Source organism: Castor canadensis, chromosome 9 (assembly GCF_047511655.1).
Source record: "Castor canadensis chromosome 9, mCasCan1.hap1v2, whole genome shotgun sequence".
Taxonomy (NCBI): domain Eukaryota; kingdom Metazoa; phylum Chordata; class Mammalia; order Rodentia; family Castoridae; genus Castor; species Castor canadensis.
Genome location: NC_133394.1, coordinates 155,180,895 through 155,199,652, shown reverse-complemented (window position 1 = coordinate 155,199,652; position 18,758 = coordinate 155,180,895). Strand labels below are relative to the sequence as shown.

General features: G+C 45.8%; 1 protein-coding gene across 2 annotated transcripts in view; it reads left to right on the top strand.

Annotated features, from left to right (window-relative positions):
* The first annotated feature begins 688 nt into the window (after positions 1–688).
* Pde6b (phosphodiesterase 6B) overlaps positions 689–18,758 on the top strand; it is a 38,650-nt gene continuing 20,580 nt past the window's right edge. For both annotated transcript variants that reach the window (XM_074042801.1, XM_074042800.1), the window contains exons 1-3: positions 689–1,156; positions 11,664–11,816; positions 12,267–12,356. In XM_074042801.1, coding sequence (XP_073898902.1) covers positions 689–1,156; positions 11,664–11,816; positions 12,267–12,356 — 711 coding nt within the window. The remainder of the gene's footprint in view (positions 1,157–11,663; positions 11,817–12,266; positions 12,357–18,758) is intronic.

Below are 18,758 nucleotides of genomic sequence, written 5' to 3'. Positions count from 1 at the left end.
CAGGAAGCTGCTCAGTACAGGCACTCCTGTCACCGACAGCCATCTGGCTGCAGAGTGACATCACTCCAAACCCGGTGCTCCATACAGCAAGTAAAGGCCAAGAAGAGAGACAACTTCTAAGTAAGGGGGTTGGAGATGGTTTGTCTAGAATCTCCCACTCTGGTCCCTTCACTTCTGAGCTAACGCTTTCCTCCAGGCGTAGGCCTGGCCTTGTTCTTCCTGCCTCCAGAGTGGGTTCCATCTCCCAAAGGCAAGGCCAGTGCCTCCTGCCCTCCCCGGCATACCTGAGCCCAGGTCTGGGTACCAGGAGGACCAACCCAAATTCTTGGGTAGATCCCCAGCCAGAAAGGGTTATGGTGTTTATGGGATTACCTCCCTTGGGAGATTAGGACGCAAACCCTGTTCCACCAGAAGGCACACACTTTCTCTCACCTGCCCACGACCCCTCTAATAAGCAAGAGCCCCCAGCTGTGCCTCCACCCCAGTTCCAAGGGGTCTGATACTCTCAAAGGAAGTGGGATGTCTGGGTGCCTGAGGGAGGGCGGGCAAACCCCCTCTGCAGCGTGAGTCAGCAGTCTCCTCTGGTCTTCCTAATCGTCACTAAGAAAGACTTTGCTGACAATGGTGTTTGCAGAGCCCATGTGCACCCTGGAGTGGCAGCAGCCCAGGGCACAGCAGCAGAGACACCATGAGCCTCAGTGAGGAGCAAGTGCAAAACTTCCTGGATGGGAACCCCAACTTTGCCCTCCAGTACTTTGGAAAGAAGCTGAGCCCTGAGAATGTGGCCAGGGCCTGTGAGGATGGGCGGCTGGTGGATTGTGGCAGCCTACGCGAGCTGTGCCAGGTGGAGGAGAGCGTGGTGCTGTTCGATCTGGTGCAGGACATGCAGGAAAGCATCAGCATGGAGCGTGTGGTCTTCAAGGTTCTGCGGCGCCTGGGCACCATCCTGCATGCTGACCGCTGCAGCCTCTTCATGTACCGCCAACGCAATGGTGTGGCCGAGCTCGCCACACGGCTCTTCAGTGTGCAGCCAGACAGCCTCCTGGAGGACTGCCTGGTGCCCCCCGACTCTGAGATTGTCTTCCCACTGGACATCGGTGTTGTGGGCCATGTGGCTCAGACCAAAAAGATGGCCAACGTGCAGGATGTGGCAGAGGTAGGTGTGCATGAGCCAGGAGGGTCCTGTGCTGGACCTCTGAGGGTCAGGCAGGGGCTTCCCGTCCAGGGCCAAAAGTCAGTCCTTACAGAGGAGTTTTTGGAGTCCCACCTCCCCACCCCACCAGCTCCCAGGTCACAGTGACCAGCCTTCTGCTTGTTTCTCCCAGCATCAAGCCTTCTTGGACTTTCAGTAGAAAGGAACTTCAGGGAAGCTCTGCAGAGCCCCTACAACCCCACATGGAGCTTTCACACAGCAGCCCAATTGTCTCAGAAACATTTCTCACACTGAAGTTTTATCAGGCCAGACGACAGACTCAGGCTCACCAAGGTTTCTGTGTCTGAGTTCAGATGTAACCAGAACAGAGCAGCCCTGATGTAGGGATGGACTGGCGGGTGAAGTGCTTGCTAAGTGTGGGTGGTACAGTGGTTGCAGGCTCTGAGAGGAACCCAGATGTGGGTGCCAGGAATTGGGGGACTCTGAGAAAGAAGAGTCAATGTACATCCCCCTTTCTCCCTGTCTGCTCCCCTCCTGTCTCTTCTCCCTCTTCTTGCCTCCTCAAGGGACTCAGGCAGCTTTAGCTCCTGCCGGGTGGTCCCTCACAAGCCTGGTGAAGGAATCTCAGAGGGTCTCCCCACCTGGGCAGCCTCCCCAAAAGCAGCCATTGCCCTCATTCTATGCCAAGTGGGAAGGCTGAGCAGGAGGACAAATGCAATCCTCTTATACTTATCTGCTATAAACAGATAGCTGTCCAGCGACCTGAATAGAGTAATCTGCAGGATTAGCTTGGTCTTCACTTCCTTTTTCAGAAATGGGTCACCCATGGGTCAAATGGAATATCAGGAATATGAGTTACCAGAAAAACAAGAACTTTGGCCATCATTCCTTTCCTCCTCCTTCTTTCCTTTCTTCCTTTCCTCTCTACCTCTTCACACAATTTACAAGGTGGTGCTTCATCCCTGAGCCTAGGTCAGGTCCTCTCCTCCTGCCACACCTATCCACACCTGTGTTAATTGAGTCTTCTCACTCTGAAGGTCAGCACAGACTGAAGGGCTGTCCTTGATCTTATCCCCGGGACTGTCCAGGTCTTAAAAAGTCCTTCCCAGGCTCTTCTGTGGTCTTAGTGATGCCTGCCTCAGAATTGGCCTCCCCATGGGCACCTCTTCCATGGGCAGGGGAACTGTGTCTTCTCTTTAGATGGCTGTGAAAACTGCAGGCTGTACTAGGTCTTACTGACCTCAGAAGAAAAGAGATCAGAGTCAAAATCAGCAAAACCCAGATTTCTATCAGGAGCCTCATGACACCCTGAACATGGCAAAGTGGTGAGCTTCTGGGTTCACATCCCTGTATTCAAGAGAGAGACTGAGGCAGAGAGTGTCTAAGCCCCCTGATCCTCCATACCTACCTTGCACAGTGTGAGCATTTGTGGACAGCAATCATCAGCTCTCCTGCCTAGCCATCTCCTGGACAAGCCTCTCAGCAGAGAGAAAGTCTGGACTGTAAGAATGATGTCAACCTAAATAGCAATTGAGGAGAGTCTCCAAAGAATAATAATTATTATTTGGGAATATATGTGTGATTACAAACTATGAGTGCATTCAAGGAGGTTGAAACAAAGGGAATATTTTAAAGACAAAAAAGCAGACATTCACATAGACCACTTCCAAGTTCCTTGGTCTTGAGGACCCAAAGCAGGAGCTAGAATCAGCTCATTGGTGCCCATGCTTGGAAGGTGTCTGTTCAGAGCATCTTATCTGAATTGTGGCAATCTCAGAGAAGGGTAAAGCTAAACTTTGTTACCGAACTCTGTGCATACAGTGCCAGTAGCAAAGGATGGGATATATGCAAGACAGAAGGAATCCCTTTGGAAAATCATTGAGAAAGTATTTATCTCAAAGAGCAGACATGAGCTCTCTCTCTTCTTTACTTCCTGGGTCCAATTCTATCTGGGTTTGACAAGAATGATATCATCCTTGGATCTCCAACTTTCACATTTCCCCCTTTTGACCTAGACCATTCTCCTAAATCCCATTGCAATCAGGTGTTAAGTGTCCCTTGGTGCTGGAATGGACCTGTCCTGGTCGGTTGGTCAGATCTTACATTGGGGGGAAAGAGACTAACTGCCGTATGTTTGTGTCAGGACCCTTTTAATCACATTCAACCAATAAGGCAACCAGAAGAAGGTCTCAGGAGTGGTCTGCCTGAAGTTTATCTCTGATCTTCATCTTGTCAGGTGCTGGCTATTATCTCAAAGCACACAGGGCCAACCTTATTTCGTTAGGAGTTTTACTTCTGCAGAGATTTGACAGACAGTCTTAAAAGGAAAGAATACAAAGTAGTGTTAACAATAATATGATCAGTTTTTATAATGTCTTTGGGCCATGAACCGGGGTTGAAGGTAACCAACTGAACAAGTCAAATGGCCACCAGAGGAGCTGGTAGAACTTCTTGCAGTGTTGAGCCTTTTCTCATTTTGTGTGTCTGGGTCTCAATTCCCCAGACGACTGATGCAGGCACAACATGTAGTATTGGCAATAGTACAAATATTTCCTCATTTACCAATAAATACTCTAGAATAAGTTTATCACTTAAAATCCCATGTCTGGGTTGAATTAAGAAAATATTATTTAAAAGGACCACTTGTATAGCTGTTGAGCAAAAAGTTGTACTGGGAATGTTGCCAAGGGTTATCCACTGTGTTAACTCATGTATTTCTTAGGTCAGTTCAGTCAACTTAGCTGAAGTAGCTATTGATTGTATAATCTTAAAGACATCACCACCTGCCAAGTGAGAAAGGTAGACACCAATAAGGAAAAACTAAAGGGACCAGAGTCTCTCAAATTTCATATAATCTTTAAAACATTTACACCAATAACATATGCATTCTTGTTAGAAGTCTAACCACTCTTCTGTCTTTCGTCACCTGGGTTCTGATTCTTCTCTAAAGGCATTTGCAGTCAGATTCCTGGGAAGGACTGTAGCAAGGATAACAATGATAATTTCAACCTAGAATAACAGTCATGATGGGCAGTACCATATGAGGACTATCAAACATCTATAAATTTCATACCATCTATAATAAGAACATCTATCAGAGACTCATTAGGATGCAGAGTCTTGTTCTGATATCAATTTCTTGTCCTGGGTTGTAGTTCCAGTGTCTTTGGCTATGGCATTGGACAGTTTGAGGACTTTCTATGTGGCCCCCAGATCAAGCACAAGGCCTGTCCCTTGAAATTTATATCAAGTGTCCAGCTCCAGATTATAGGGCATTTGGATAGAGCAGTTTCTGACCTTAGTTGGATAATTGTCACCAGATATGAGAAAACTAGAATTTAGGACTAGTTACAGGTGGATAATAAAAAACAGAAAACAGTAAGCAGTTACAATCTGTTCACAGGTATATTTAGTTTTTCTTTAGAGATGTTATTTTTCTATAGTCATACTGAATTGAGGGAAGGAGTGGTGTTGAGACAGGGTCTCCCTATATTCACCAGTCTGGTCTATAACTTGCTGTGTAACCCAAGCTGGCCTCAAACTTCTGCTCCTCCTGTCTCAGCCTCCTGAATGCTGGGATTACAAGCATGCCATTGTGCCCAGCTCTGATAATTATTTTAAAATTTTGTAAAATGAATTTAGTTTTATCAGACTTCACTTTATTGTCAAATCACCAAGAAAAGTGATCTTGTAATCTCAGACTTAGGAACCCTGCGGCTAGAAAGCCAAACTAAGGTAGAAACTAGACTTTGCCTGCAGGACCTGATCCCCTGGGGCTTTGGGGTTTGCCAAGACGTGGTAGTCTTACTCATTTACTGTGGGTGGGGCCCCTTGAAGGCAGTCATCCTGTGTACATTTTAAAGCATGACATCCCACTGAAGGCAGCGTTTCCAATCTCATGTTCTTATGAGAGGAAATTCTTACTGGACCTGTGCAAATAGCGTACATCCATAAGGAACAGGAATAACCACAGATTGTGTTTTGAATGTTGGAGGGCTCAAGTAGGGAGAAAAAAATAAGAAAATGTTTCCACCATTATATACAAAATTACATTTTTCCAAATTGCTATAAACATAGACAGCTTAAAACATTTTCCTAAATCTAGATAACAAAGGAATTTAAGTTAAGAATCAAAAATGTCTCAAATAAAAGATATAAAGTCTCATAGATATTATCAGTTCATTCCACCTCATTCGGGTTTGTTTGATCTTCATTCAATAGTTTCACAGACCCTGATTAGTTTTTTCATTAGAGCTCTAGGAATTTCTAGGTAGCCCACTGATCTCAGGGTTACCAGAACCCTGTATTCAAGAGTACTTTAGAGTCCTTCTCACAAACCTTACCATAAATGTTTTTAGAGAGAAATCAGAACCAAGTGATAAAAGACAGAAGAGCCATGGTTAGACTTCTAACAAGAATCCAGCAATTGACAAAGAATTCAACTATTCATTACACACAGCATCCTAGGATAAGAGTCATGATGAACAGCACCACACCAGGACCATCAAAGCTCCACAAATTTCATATTACCTTTAACATATCTGTAACTGGAAGATTTAACACCACTTTATTATATGAAAATGCTCACACACCCAACATACCAGCTAAACCTAGTTACTTCTTCCTTTCTATAAGATCAGAGGAATGTCCTTTAAGGTTCTCCAGGGACAGAGTTGGAAAACCTCAAGATGAGTTTTAGGTCAAACAGACTTGATTTAGGGCTGGAGGCATGAGTCAAGCAATAGGGGCATGCCTTGCAAACATGAAGTCCTAAATTCAAATCCCAGGACTGCAAAAAAAAGAAAGAAAGAAACTTGATTTAGAAATATGATTCTGAGGGATCTTGCCAAAGATATCAAAGGTTTTAAGACATTTATCCAAATATTTGTTCAAAATGGAGTCACAGATCATCATGAAGTATTAGTCATTCATTTAACAGTGACAATAAAAGACTTCAAAAGAAAATATATACAAAAAGCGAAAAAAGAAAAAAAACTCTTTGTTGTTGTTTGCAGTCCTGGGGTTTGAACTTAGGGCTTACACCTTCAGCCACTCCACAAGCCCTTTTTTGTGAAGGGTTTTTTGAGATAGGGTCTGGCTTCAAACCTCAATCCTCCTGATCTCTGCCTCCTGAGAAGCTGGGATTACAGGCAGAGTCACCAGCTCCCACCTGAAAAATTCTTTTAAGTCTCAGTTTTCCCACATAATGAAAAAAAATCTAATTAGGCACAAAACATAAATTATCTTCACAAAACACAAGATCTTTGCTTCCTTTTACAAAAAGGTAAAAAAAGGTCACGCAAAGCGGTTGCATCTGGAAGGGGAAGCCATTTAGACAGCCAAGCATCAAGCTGGTAGAGAGGTGCTGGAATTGTTAGATGCTGGAAAAGTCCCTCATGCCATGAAGAACGTAAAGCAAGACAACCAGTGCCTCCATCAGGGAATTCAAATACATCTAGGAAAGCCAAGATGATGTCCCATCATCCTGGGCCTTTAAGACAACAATGGTTTTTGCTTTTTTGTTTGTTTGTCAGTACTGAGGTTTGAGCTCAGGACCTTGTGTTTTCTAGGCAAGGGCTCTACTACTTGAGCCACACCCCAGCCTGTTTTGTTTTAGTTATTTTTTAAATAGGGTCTTGGTTTAAGCCCCAGGCTGGCCTGGACTGCAATTCTTCTGCTTTCTGTGTAGCTGAGATGACAGGCATGCCACCATGCCCACCTTTTATTGGTTTACATGGAGTCTTGCAGACTTTTTGCCTGGGCTGGCCTCAAACTGTGATCCTCCCAAGCTCTGCCTCTTCAATAACTAGGATAACAGGCCTACAATACCGTGCCCAGCCTAAGACAACTGTTTTTAGCCGCTGGCCACAGCAGCAGAACTAAACAAAAACCTCTCAAGGGCTGGCCAAAAAGTTGAGAGCAAGCCTCCATTTTAGTAGGAAGTTAAACAGAGACTGAGAGAGAGAACACTGCTGGTAAAAGATGGCTGGAAGCTAGAGACGTACAACTCAGAGTTAAAAATCAAATCCTCTTGCAAATTCTTACTGATCCAAGAAAAACTGTTTTTAGCACAGAGGGCTAGACACTGCTTTGGTGTCAGAGTTTCAATGCGTTTTAGAGAAACCTGTCAAAATTTTTAACTACAGCTGACTTGATCACATACAAACTTCCTCCATAAGATTGGCCCTTCACAAACCTGTGACCTGCTTTAGCCTTTAGTTTTGTCACAAAATTTTTCTCATATATAAAGCTCTATCCCTCCTATATCCTTTGCATATAAAATTATATGCAATGAGGATTTTTCACTCTTGGTAACTTTAATTTCTAATGAACAAAAGCCTAGGATGTTAGCCATTTTGAACTGTCCACCATGTACCCACAATTTAAGAAGCATGTTTTTATAATTTCTAGAAACATGTTTCCATGTTGGGCAACCGATGTTTCAGAATTCCACATTACTAGGAAGTGACTCAGACATTTATGAGTGTGTATTAGTTTAATAACTAAAAAACTTAAGATTACATGAAAAATTCATTTACACACACTTATTTACATTTAATAATTCAAGAATTTCTAGCTACTCTGTCTAGATTTCTTATGAAGACTGGGAATCAGCTAGCATAGTCACCATCTTATGTCATTTGTATGTCGAGGTGCTGTGCTGCCATACTCAAGAGCAAAAGACAGGCACTGTACTCTATCCTCCGGCATCAAACTTACACTTCTGAGAGCTTAACTATCCAACAGAGATAAACTGTGTGTCTGTATCATAGTTAATGCTGAAGATACTCTGAAGATACATTAGCTTTAAGTAAGCCAACATTATACTAGTTTTACTTATCAAAGAGCTACTCAAAAAAATTATTCTGTCCTTCCACTGTATTTGTAGCCCAATGCCTTTGTGTCAAACCTGATGCTAACAAGCAAACCCAGACAAAAATGTGTGCTGACAACTCTGAGGACTCCCTCATTTCTATTTTACCAACAAATTCAGAATCAGCTCATTTACCAAAGGCTTGTGTGAATGAAAAAGCATTTGGATTAGCTACCATATATTTTTAGCAAGCTCAGGTGTATTTAACTTATGAACACCTATTTATCTCTAAGCCAATTAAAGCCAAGCTTTTATAAATCCATGGTAGAAAAATCTCAGATTCATAATACACACATGCTTATGATTTGTATCATATGTATGATACAAATAAACAGAAGTTGATTTTATTAGTTTTCATTTTACAATTTAAAATTTTATTTTAATTTGACATTACAGTAAGAAGCTGAATCCTTACCTCCTGACTCTAGCTTTGCCAGGTTGGACAGGGGATTGGTTTCATCCTGACACCAGTAACTTCTACAGCAAACCAATGAGCACATGAATGAGTGAGTGAGTGCCAAGGAGGTGCACCTGGTGCCCTCTGTGACCAGGAGGAAGCTACCACCCACCGCCACCCTTCTCAGGCCTGGGGAGAGCAACTGCCAGAGCAATAGGGTGAAAGCTCTAGAAGGCTCATGGAGTGACGAGGCTGAGCTAGAGCATAGCATCAGGGCAGGATGACTCTTTTGGGGTCTGTGTGTCCCACCCCCACACAAAGAACTGGAAGCCCTGGGTTCTGTGCACACAGCCTCACCCCTCATCCTTCTCAGCAAGCCCCCAAATGTTACAGGAAGCATCCCCAGGCCTGATTCAATAGCCTCTGACCCCTTCCCCAAACAACTTCACACGAGGGGCCTACCTGTGGCCAAGGACCTAGGCCAGGGTTTGTTCTCTCCTGGAGGTGGTGGTGGGGTTGAAGTGTAACTAAACATAAGTTCACCCCTGGCAAGTAAATGCAAAGGCAACAAGCCCAGCCAGGAGGTGAATGAGTGAAGAGAGGGATCGGGGTGGTTCGGTGAGGAACACTTGTCTAGCACACATGCATTTTGGGCTCCATCCCCAGCACCACAAAACCAGAGTGAAGATAGGGTTGTCACTTACAGCAAGTCAGGAGCCCTCCGGGTGACTCCAGAGCTGTGTCTCCTGAACATGGGAGGCAAGGAGGCTCTGCTGGGGACACTCGCTCATGTTCCTATTGGGAGGCATCATTGCATGGAGGGCTGCCAGCACATTGCTGAGCACACACAGTTAGAGATCATGCTTCTTCATACATCACATGGTCAAAGAGTGGACAGGATGGCCCCGGGGTAGAGAATTGAGCATTATATTGCGATGCAAAGCTCACTGCAGGTCACTCAGAAGAGGGGCCAGGAGGCCCTGGATGGTTTAACATGGGAAAAGGCCAAGTCTAACACAAAGAAATAGCTTGGAGGGGTGCAGCAGTCACTTCGAGGGACAGCACCTTCCCCATGTAAGCAACTATCAGCTCACTGAAGGGAGCAGGGCTGTTGAGGTGTGGGCTCTAGGGGACTCAAGGATGACTGAGGCAAAGGGAGGATGCAGACTGGCAGGAGGCAGCAAGATAGTGTGGGTCTGGGCTGGGGCATCAGAGAGGCAGGGCTTTAGAGAAGTCTCGATGGGCAGAGTGAGTCCCCATGTCACTCACTGTGCACATGTGTCCTTTCACATGTCTCAGAACAGTGGCCTGAGAATGTGGCAGTCATAGGCACAGTGGGACTGGGCTGGGCTAGACACAGGCCTTCAGGAAAAGAAAGGACAGTGGCTGCATCAACCTCAGCCAGGAAAGCTGGGATAGAGCCAAGATATCTGCCAGGGAGACCTGGGATCTATCCAGGAAGGCAGGTGCCAGGGAGGAGAGACCATGCAGACAAAGAAGCTCCAAGGGCATTTTAAAGCCAGGGGCCTGAGCACAATTAAGTCCCAGCATGGGGAGGAACTGTGAAGGAGGGAAAGGAATGAATAGAGTGAGTCTTCATGGAGGGGGAGACCAAGGGAGGCAGGCAGGGAGGCCCCAGGCTGTTCTATCAGTTTTCTCTCCAAAAGGAAGCTTAGAAAGTGTGTGGGGCACTGAGAGCTGACAAAGTGAGGTCTCCAATTAGTAAACAAGACAGTAGAGACAAAATCATATAAGAAGCAATACTAGAAGTTCAATGGCGATGGCCTGTGAACCATGCATACCCATTATGTGTAAGGATTTGTGTTCATCCTCTGGGAGTCCCATGTGAGGATCTCTGTGCATTTCTGAGGGTCACATGTCAAGGTCTGAGAGTCACATGTCAGGATCTGTGTGCATTCTCTGGGGGTCACATGTCAGGATCTGTGTGCATTTTTGAGGGTCATGTATGTAGATCTGTGTTCATAGTATAAGGTCATGTTTTGCTCTGTCCAGAAACACCATAGAACTTTGGTGTTGTGCTTGAATACCACTCCCCTGGCAAAGACCTAGGAGTTGGAGTTGATGTGAGTATTGGGATAGGCTCATGTAGTCAGCTTGGGACTGTTCAAAGCATAGTGGTTCATGCTTTTAATCCCAGCTATTCAGGTGTCTGAGGTAGGAAGATCACACTCCTAGGCTAGCCCTAGTCAAAAAGTTAGCGAGACCCCCATCTCAAGAAACAAGGAAGAGTCCCTGTTGCAGCCAACAGTGTGGCAGTGAACATGCAGAACATTGGGTTTCCTCATCCACTCATGCAATACCAAAGAGGCAGACAGTGTTGACAAGGGACTGTAGGGACACAGAGCTGTCCCTTCCTTTTGGGGGAAGTACAGACCCCAATGAGGCTGACTCTAGAGTCTTCCACCTTGATCACTGTGCCAGGACACCTTTTTTTCTAGTCAGAACTAGAAAGCAGGGGGTGAGGCAGGGTCAAATATCACCCTTCAAAGGCCGCCAGGGCCTAGTACACTGGGCTGAGAAGCTTGGCTGACCTGCTTCTTGTGGAGGTAGAACCTAAGACCAGGGACAAGAGTCATTGTACATCTGAGGGGAGTGGGAGTGAAGCCTTCCCTGTTGCTAGAGGTTGACAAAGCTCTCACCATGAGGCAAAGAGAGTCATGATGAAAAACAGCCAGGGGAAAAGACCTCTGGGACACAGGAGAACCTCAAGCCAAGCTTGCCAGCTGAGTCGTTCTGATGAGAAGGTCCCACAAACAAGCCACTGATCAGAATGGGGCTCATTCTCCATCCAACCAATAATTGTCTTTTGGGGAAGAGCATGTGGGGCAGACCTAGAGGGGCTGGAGGAGCTGGAGGTGGAAGGAGACAGGCATCTGGACTAGGATGGGTGGCCAGGGCAGACTCAGGCATCCAGAAGCAGACTCCACCTGAAAGCAGGCAGGCCCTGGGGGACCCAGTGGAGGCAGAACAGGGAGGAGCTGGGGCAGGGCAGGGGATCTCTATAAGAGTCAGAGATTAAGGGTCATTGGCTCAGAGATGAAGTGAGTCAGATGGAGCCCCAAGGCATGTTAAGCACTCTTCATTCAGGGACCCTGTCCCAAGGTCAGAGGGGACAGCCTCACAGTGCAGATCTGAGCAATGGCCTCCTAGTGTTTGGTCCCATACCAGGGTCCAGGGCATGCGGGGCTCCAGTGATGACCTCTTTCCTCTTGCTGCAGTGTCCCCATTTCTGTTCATTCACTGATGAGCTGACCGACTACGTGACAAGGAACATCCTGGCCATGCCCATCATGAATGGCAAAGATGTCATGGCTGTGATCATGGCAGTGAATAAGCTCGATGGCCCATGCTTCACAAGTGAAGATGAAGATGTGAGTATCCGGTAGATGTCTGGACATCCACATCTTCACATAGTTCCCTGCATGTCTGTGTGCATGTCTCCTCCTGTGCTCATCTGTGTGTCACTGTCTCCCTCTGTTCATCCATGTCTGTGAGAGCTGTGTCTCTTCTGCACATCCTTCTGTGTGAGACCTGTGTGCCGTCTGTGCATCCGTGTGTGTGTGTGTGTGTGTAAGAGAGAGAGTGTGTAAGAGAGAGAGAGAGAGTCATGTGCCTTCTGTGAGTCCACATGTGTGAACCATGTGCCTTTTGCACATCCTTCTATGTTTATCTGACAGGCCTGAGCTTGGGGGGGCCACACCCATGGGTGACAAGCAAGCTTCCCCATATGGCACACCCTATGGCAACCTCAGAAGGCAAGTCTCTTTTGCAAATGTACATCTAGAACTGAAAACTGGAATTTCTGACTTTTGCTCTTTCAGGTTTTTACAAAATACCTGAATTTTGCCACATTAAACCTGAAGATCTATCACCTGAGCTACCTCCACAACTGTGAGACACGCCGAGGCCAGGTACCTGTGCTCCTAAGCTGATCCTCCTGTCCCTAGGCTTCTGGCCCTCCCAAACTAGCCTGTCCTCAGGAATGACCAAGATACTGTGCTCTGTCAGAGTAGGGCATGACTCCAGCCAAGCAGGTCCAGGTATCCCAACGCATGCCTCTGCCTGTGCAAGGCTGGGTGGTGGCAGGGCCGCTGTGCTTACCTGGGCAGGTGAGGGATGCTCCAGGGAGAGGGGCACTACCCACTGAGGTTGTGCTGAACTGTTGTGGGGCAGCAGCAGGGAGGAATTCTGTGGGCCTGGACCTTCTATTTACCCCAACTCCCCAACCTGGTGAGTCCACTGCGTACAGAACCACAGACAGTTCCTGGAAGGATCTGACATAAATTGTTAAAAAAAAAAAAAACTAAGTGGGTCCTCGTGCCGGAGGAGCTAATGCTAAGCCTAACCCTGTGGGTGCAGCCATGGCTGAGATGCTGGTGATGGAGACTCGGGGGTCCGACAGGGTCAGTATGCCCTGGGAGCAAGAAAAACAAGTTGCTATGCTGTGAGTGTGAGAAACACAGGTTGATGTGCCCTGGAAACAGGAAAATAAGTGACATGCCATGAGTTCAGGACAGGAACTCAGAGAGGGCCTCCAGGGAAGGTGGTCCTCCCACCTGTATCCCAGCCCATGGGAGACTTCAAAAAATGCTCAGTGGGTGGTGCGAGGGAGGCTCTGGGCCTGGGATTAGCAAACTCATATTCAAGGTGGTCTTGGGGACATGGAAAGTGACAGGCCACTTTGCCCCTTCCCCACTTCTTGTTCTGGCTATGAGTACAGTGGAGCCTTGGCCACCTGCTATAAACAAGTTAAAATGACCAGAGGCTTCTGTGCTCTCTGAAAGAGCATCTTGAAAGGCAGAAGATGGGCTTCTTCCTGTCACCAGGGCCAAGGTCAGGGGAGGACATGGGCATGACTCTTATGGGAGGAAAGAGCAAAGCAGGTAGAACTAAAGCAGTGGCCATACAGGGCTCAGAGGCCAACTGTGAGGGTGACAAGGCCCAGAGGGAAAGAGGCTGGAGGCCCAGGCCAATCCAGACCCTTGGAGAGAGAAGATGCAGCCTCACCCAGGTGGAGTCCTGGGGAACAGTCAGGGAGGGGGACGGTAGCCAGGGTGGAGTGGTCAGGGAAGTGGGTGGTCATTCACCATCACCAACCTTCACCACACTGTCAGAAGTGAGGGTGGAGCCAGGAGCATCAGGGACCTCCCCTCTTCCACCTGACCCACACCACACTCAACACACACACAACACAACACACAACAGATATACATACCCCAGGAGCAGCCCACTGGCAACTCACAACACACCACACATGCTCCACAGAAGCACACACATCACACATACATAAACATGCCACTCACCATCCACACCACCCAAACACACATGTGACCATGTCACCTGACACACTCCAAACACAAGCCACGCCCACCTAGCCCTAGACAATACTACAATTTCCTGTCTGTAGATTTGCCTATTCTGGACATTTGACACAAATTTTCCATGTTCCACTTTTTGTAGGCTTTTTTCCTCACAGTGGCATTTGCACAGCCCTCATCCTGCAGGCAGTCTCCCTGTATTAATAACCTTCATTAGTACCGTGAGGTCACCATGATTAATGAACCAACATTGGTACACTGCTGCCCACTAAGGTGCATTCTTTATTGTCTTTGTCGTTTTTCTGTTCCAGGACCCCATCCCAAATACCTCACATTCAGTCATCATATCTCTTTAGGTCCCTCTTGGCTGAGAGTTTCTCAGACTTGCCTTGTTTTTCACTTAGAGGAACAGTGATTGGATATTTCATGCTGCCCTTCTGTGGGAAGTTTTCTGATGTCTTTCTCATGTGACTAGATTGGAAGAAAGTCATGAGGTCAGGAGCCTCAGGGCTCATCTGGAACCCTCACCTGCCCCACTGAAGTGTCTGTCGGCTTTCTCCACTGGGATGTCCATCCATCCTGTGCTCTGTGAAGGACCCGCTGTGCGTGCCACACTTAAGGAGTGGAAGCCACACTCCTACCTTCATGGTGAAGCAGCTACAAAATTTGTTCAGAGTTATTTACATGGGAGGTTTATCTCCTTACACTCATTAATTTACTCAATCATTTATTTGTTTATCTGGACTCAAGGACATTTGTTTTATGCTCTAGTTTACAATTCAATACTATTTTGTTTACTCCCTTTCTCAGATTGTTCCAGCTTCAGCCTCACAGCAGGTTCCTGAGCCTCTTTGGCACGCCCTATCACTGTGGGTTTTGCATGGTTTCTCGTGTTCTTACCTTCTGGCACTACAAGATTTCCCAGGCACATCTAGTATGTTTTCTGCCCCAGTCCTAGAATCAGTCATCTCTCCAAGAAGCCCTGGCCACTTTATTAGAAGCCAAGATCTGAGTGCTAGGTGTGCTCTTTGCTGCTGGGGAGTCGGTGCTTGGTGACCCTCTCAGCTGACAGGGAGACGATGTGTTGCTAGGTGGTGTGCACACATGTCTATAAGTATTCCTACACGCAGCATGTGTTCCCTGACTTAGACATGAGTCTGACTGCTGACTCTGACCTTAGTCCATTGCCACACAGATCATGCTTGCCACCTCCTCTTCCTGGCATGTAAATTCCCCCAAACAGAGAGACGCCCTAGCTCCTGCCATCCACCGCCCACTTGCTATCAGTGTCAGAACTATTAGCCTGGCTCCCAGGGGAAACACCTTCATCAACTAGAAGGGTGATTATGCAGTTTCTTTTGCTTTCAGCCCTATAGACAGATGCCACCCATTTCCCAAAGCACACATCTCAGCACCTTTTCCTGCCCCCACAGGGAGGGGACTTTCATAGTTTGTAATGGAGTCAGAATCTCTTGATAGTCTGCATTCTTTCTTGGACACTCCAATCTGCTAAATGATTTTTTACACACATTAAACTTCCCTCTTCATACTGTAGTGTTATGCATAATAATATAAATCCACCGTTATAGTATCATAAAGAATAACTTTATGGAGTTGGGAGTGGTGATGCACATCTGTAACTCCAGCTGTTAGAAGGCTGAGGCAGGAGTATTGTGAATTTAAGGCCTGGGCTATATAGTAAGTCCTTGTCTCCAAAAACAAACAATAACAATAAAAACTTTATGCCCTAACAATCACCTTTGCTCTGCCTGTCAGTCTCTCTCCACTTCCACAAAACCCTGGAGACCCTGAACATTTCCTCTGCAACTCTGTCCTGTACACCCCATGTCGCTGGAATCATGCAGCCTTTTCGCTTAGCAATGTGCATCTGAGTTTCTGCTGTGGGTTTTTGGTTTGGTTACTTGCTTCTTTTTATTGCTGAATAATATCCCATTGTCTGAATCTGCCAAAGTTTGTTTTTTATTTGGTCACCTGCTGAAGGACAATTCAGTCACCTCTAGCTTAGGCAGTTGTTCACATGCAGATTTTTGTGTGCTCACAAGATTTGAACCCAATTGGGTAAATACCAGGAGTCCAGTGGCTGGATGACCTCGTGTGCCCATCCTTGGCTTTGTGAGAAAATGCTGGAGAGTCATAGTGATGTTTCATTTCCACTAGAAGTGAGTGTTGCTGTTGCTCCGTGTCCTCCCAGTATTTGGTGTATGGTCACTGTAACCAGTGTGTAACAGCACCTCATTTTTGTTTTCATTTGCAATTTCCTGGTGGTAAACAATGCTGGTCTTCTTCTCACATGCTCATTGTCACCTGCACATTTGGGGTTGGGGAACAGTACTGAAGGTATGAACTCAGAGCCTTGTACTTGCTAGGCAGGCACTCTGCTACTTGAGCCATGCCTCCAGCCCTTTTTGCCTTAGTTATTTTTTGAATAGGCCTTGCTTTTATGCCCACTCCGGCCTGGACCACAATCCTTCTATTTACCCTTCCCACCTAGCTAGGATGACAGGTGTATGCCACCATGCCCAGGCTGACCTTGAAACTCAATCCTTCTGATCTCCTCCTCCCCAGTAGCTAGGACTACAGGTGTAAGACACCCCACCAGCTCCACCTGCACACCTTATTCTTTACTGAGGTGTCTGTTCAGACCTTCTTCCCTTTCTTTAAGGACTGTTTACTTTCTTATTTAGTTTTAAGTTTTTTTATATTTTGGACACAAGTCCTTTATCAAATGTGTGTTTTGCAAGTGTACTCTCCCAGAGTGCACTCGTCTTTTCATTCTCCTAACAGAATTATTTGGCAAAACAGAAATTTTATATTTTAATAAAGTTCAACTTATATTTTTCCTTTATGGACTGTATTTTGTGTTGTACCTAAAAACCTATCACAAAACCTGTTAGCTAGGTTTTCCCCTATGTCATTGTCTAGCTTTATGGTTTTGAGTTCTGCACTCAGGGCTAGTTGCTCTTGTGGAAGTTGTTAAGTCTGGATCTAGATTCATGATTTTTCATGTGGATGTCCAGCTCATGTTCAGTCATGTGTGGAAGAACACAGTTCCTCTGTGCAATTGCCTTTGCTTTTTTGTCAAAACTCAGGCTGACTACATTGTATGTGTCTATCCCATTCTGCTCCGTGGGTCTGTCTGTTCTCTCACGGTGACACATCATGCGGGTCACCTGAAGTCTTGAGTTTGGAAATGTCAGTCTTCCAGTGTTTTCTCCTGCAATATTGTGCTGGTTATTTTCAGGAGGTTTTGGTTTTTGGTTTTTGGTTTTTTTGCCTTTTTATATAAACTTAAGAATCTACAGCCAGGGGCCAGGGGCTCATGCCTGGTTTTCCTAACTGCTCAGGAGGCAGAGATCAAAAGGATTGTTGGTTTGAAGCCAACCTGGACTGTCTCGAAAATACCCAACACAAAACAGGGCTGGTGGAGTGGCTCAACCAGTAGAGTGCCTATCTACAAGGGTTGAGGCCGAGTTCAAATCCCAGTACTGCAAAAAAAAATCTATAGATCATGTTGGGAAGAATCTCTCCATTAATTTAGATCTTTGATTTCTTTCATAGAGTTTTGAAGTTTTGCAAATAGATCCTGTAGCATCTCATTAGATTCATACCTAAGTATCTCGTTGTTTGTTGGTAATGTGAGTGGTACTGCTCTTAACTTCATATTCCAATTGTTCTTGCAGTTATAACTGTAGTATGTTAAACTTATATCCTGCAACCTGTTACAGTCACCTGTTGGGTTTTTCTTCTTGATTCTCTAGTGTTGTTGTCTACAAACAAAGACAGTTTTATTTCTTCCTTCCAAAGCTATATACATTGTATTTCTTTTTCTTGTCTTAGCTAGGATTTCAAGTACAATGTTGAATAGTAGTGATGAGAGGGAGACATCCTTTCCTCTTTCCCAACATTAGGGGACAGCCTCCAGTTTCTCATCGTTCAGAAGGATGTCATCTGGGCAAAGTGGCTCACATCTGTAATCCCAGCTACTTGGGAAGTGGAGATCAGGAGGATCTTGGCTTGAGGCCAGCCTAATCAAAAAGCTAGCTAGACCCCATCTTAGCAAGACAAACCAGAAGTGGTAGCATGCACCCACCATCCCAGCTCTCTGAGAGTCCTTAGGTAAGAGATTGTAGTCCAAGTCCAGCCCTAGGCAAAAAGCAACACCCTATCTGAAAAATCACCTACCTTTTAAATAACCTCTTTTTAGAGATGGAGACATGGCTCAACTGTGAGCAGCTGTGGAGCAAGCCCAAGGCCCTGAGCTATAAGGGTTTGTAGAAGTTGTTTTTATTCAGGTGAGGAATGTCCCTTATGGCTAAGAGGTTTTTTTCTGAATGAGTGTTGCATTTTATCAAACATTTTAATGCATCAATTGAGAAGATAATGTTATTGGTTTTTCCTTTAGCCTGTGTGGTGGATAACTTTGGTTGATTTTTTTGTGAGGGTTTTTTGTTTATTTGTTTTTTGAGCTGTGGTCTCACTATGTTGTCCAGGCTGGTCTCGAACTCCCAGGCACATGAGATCCTCCCACATCAGCCTTCTGAATAGCTGGGACTACAGGTACTTGCCACCATGCCCCACTTACATTAATTGATCTTTAAATGCTGAACCGGGCTTCTATGACCTTGGTAATAGAATGTAATTATTTGATAATGGGAGTATGCAATGTAACGAGCCATGGTATATTCATGGAGTAAAATCACATTGTTATATTGGTTTTGCCAGTGTTTTATTAAAAACTTTTTTGTCTATATTCGTGTGATACACTAGTCTGTAGGTTTTCTTCCTTCTTATGTCTTTATCTGGCTTTGCAGTTAGGGTAGTGATGGCCTCAGAGAACATTTCAAACAGAATGCTCCCTATTCTGGAACATAGAGGAAAAGCAATCTCAGTTTCTCCTGTACTCACAACCCACAAAGCTTGGTGACCCCAGATCTGTGGAGGATTTCAACCACACACCAAGCAAGCCATCACTTC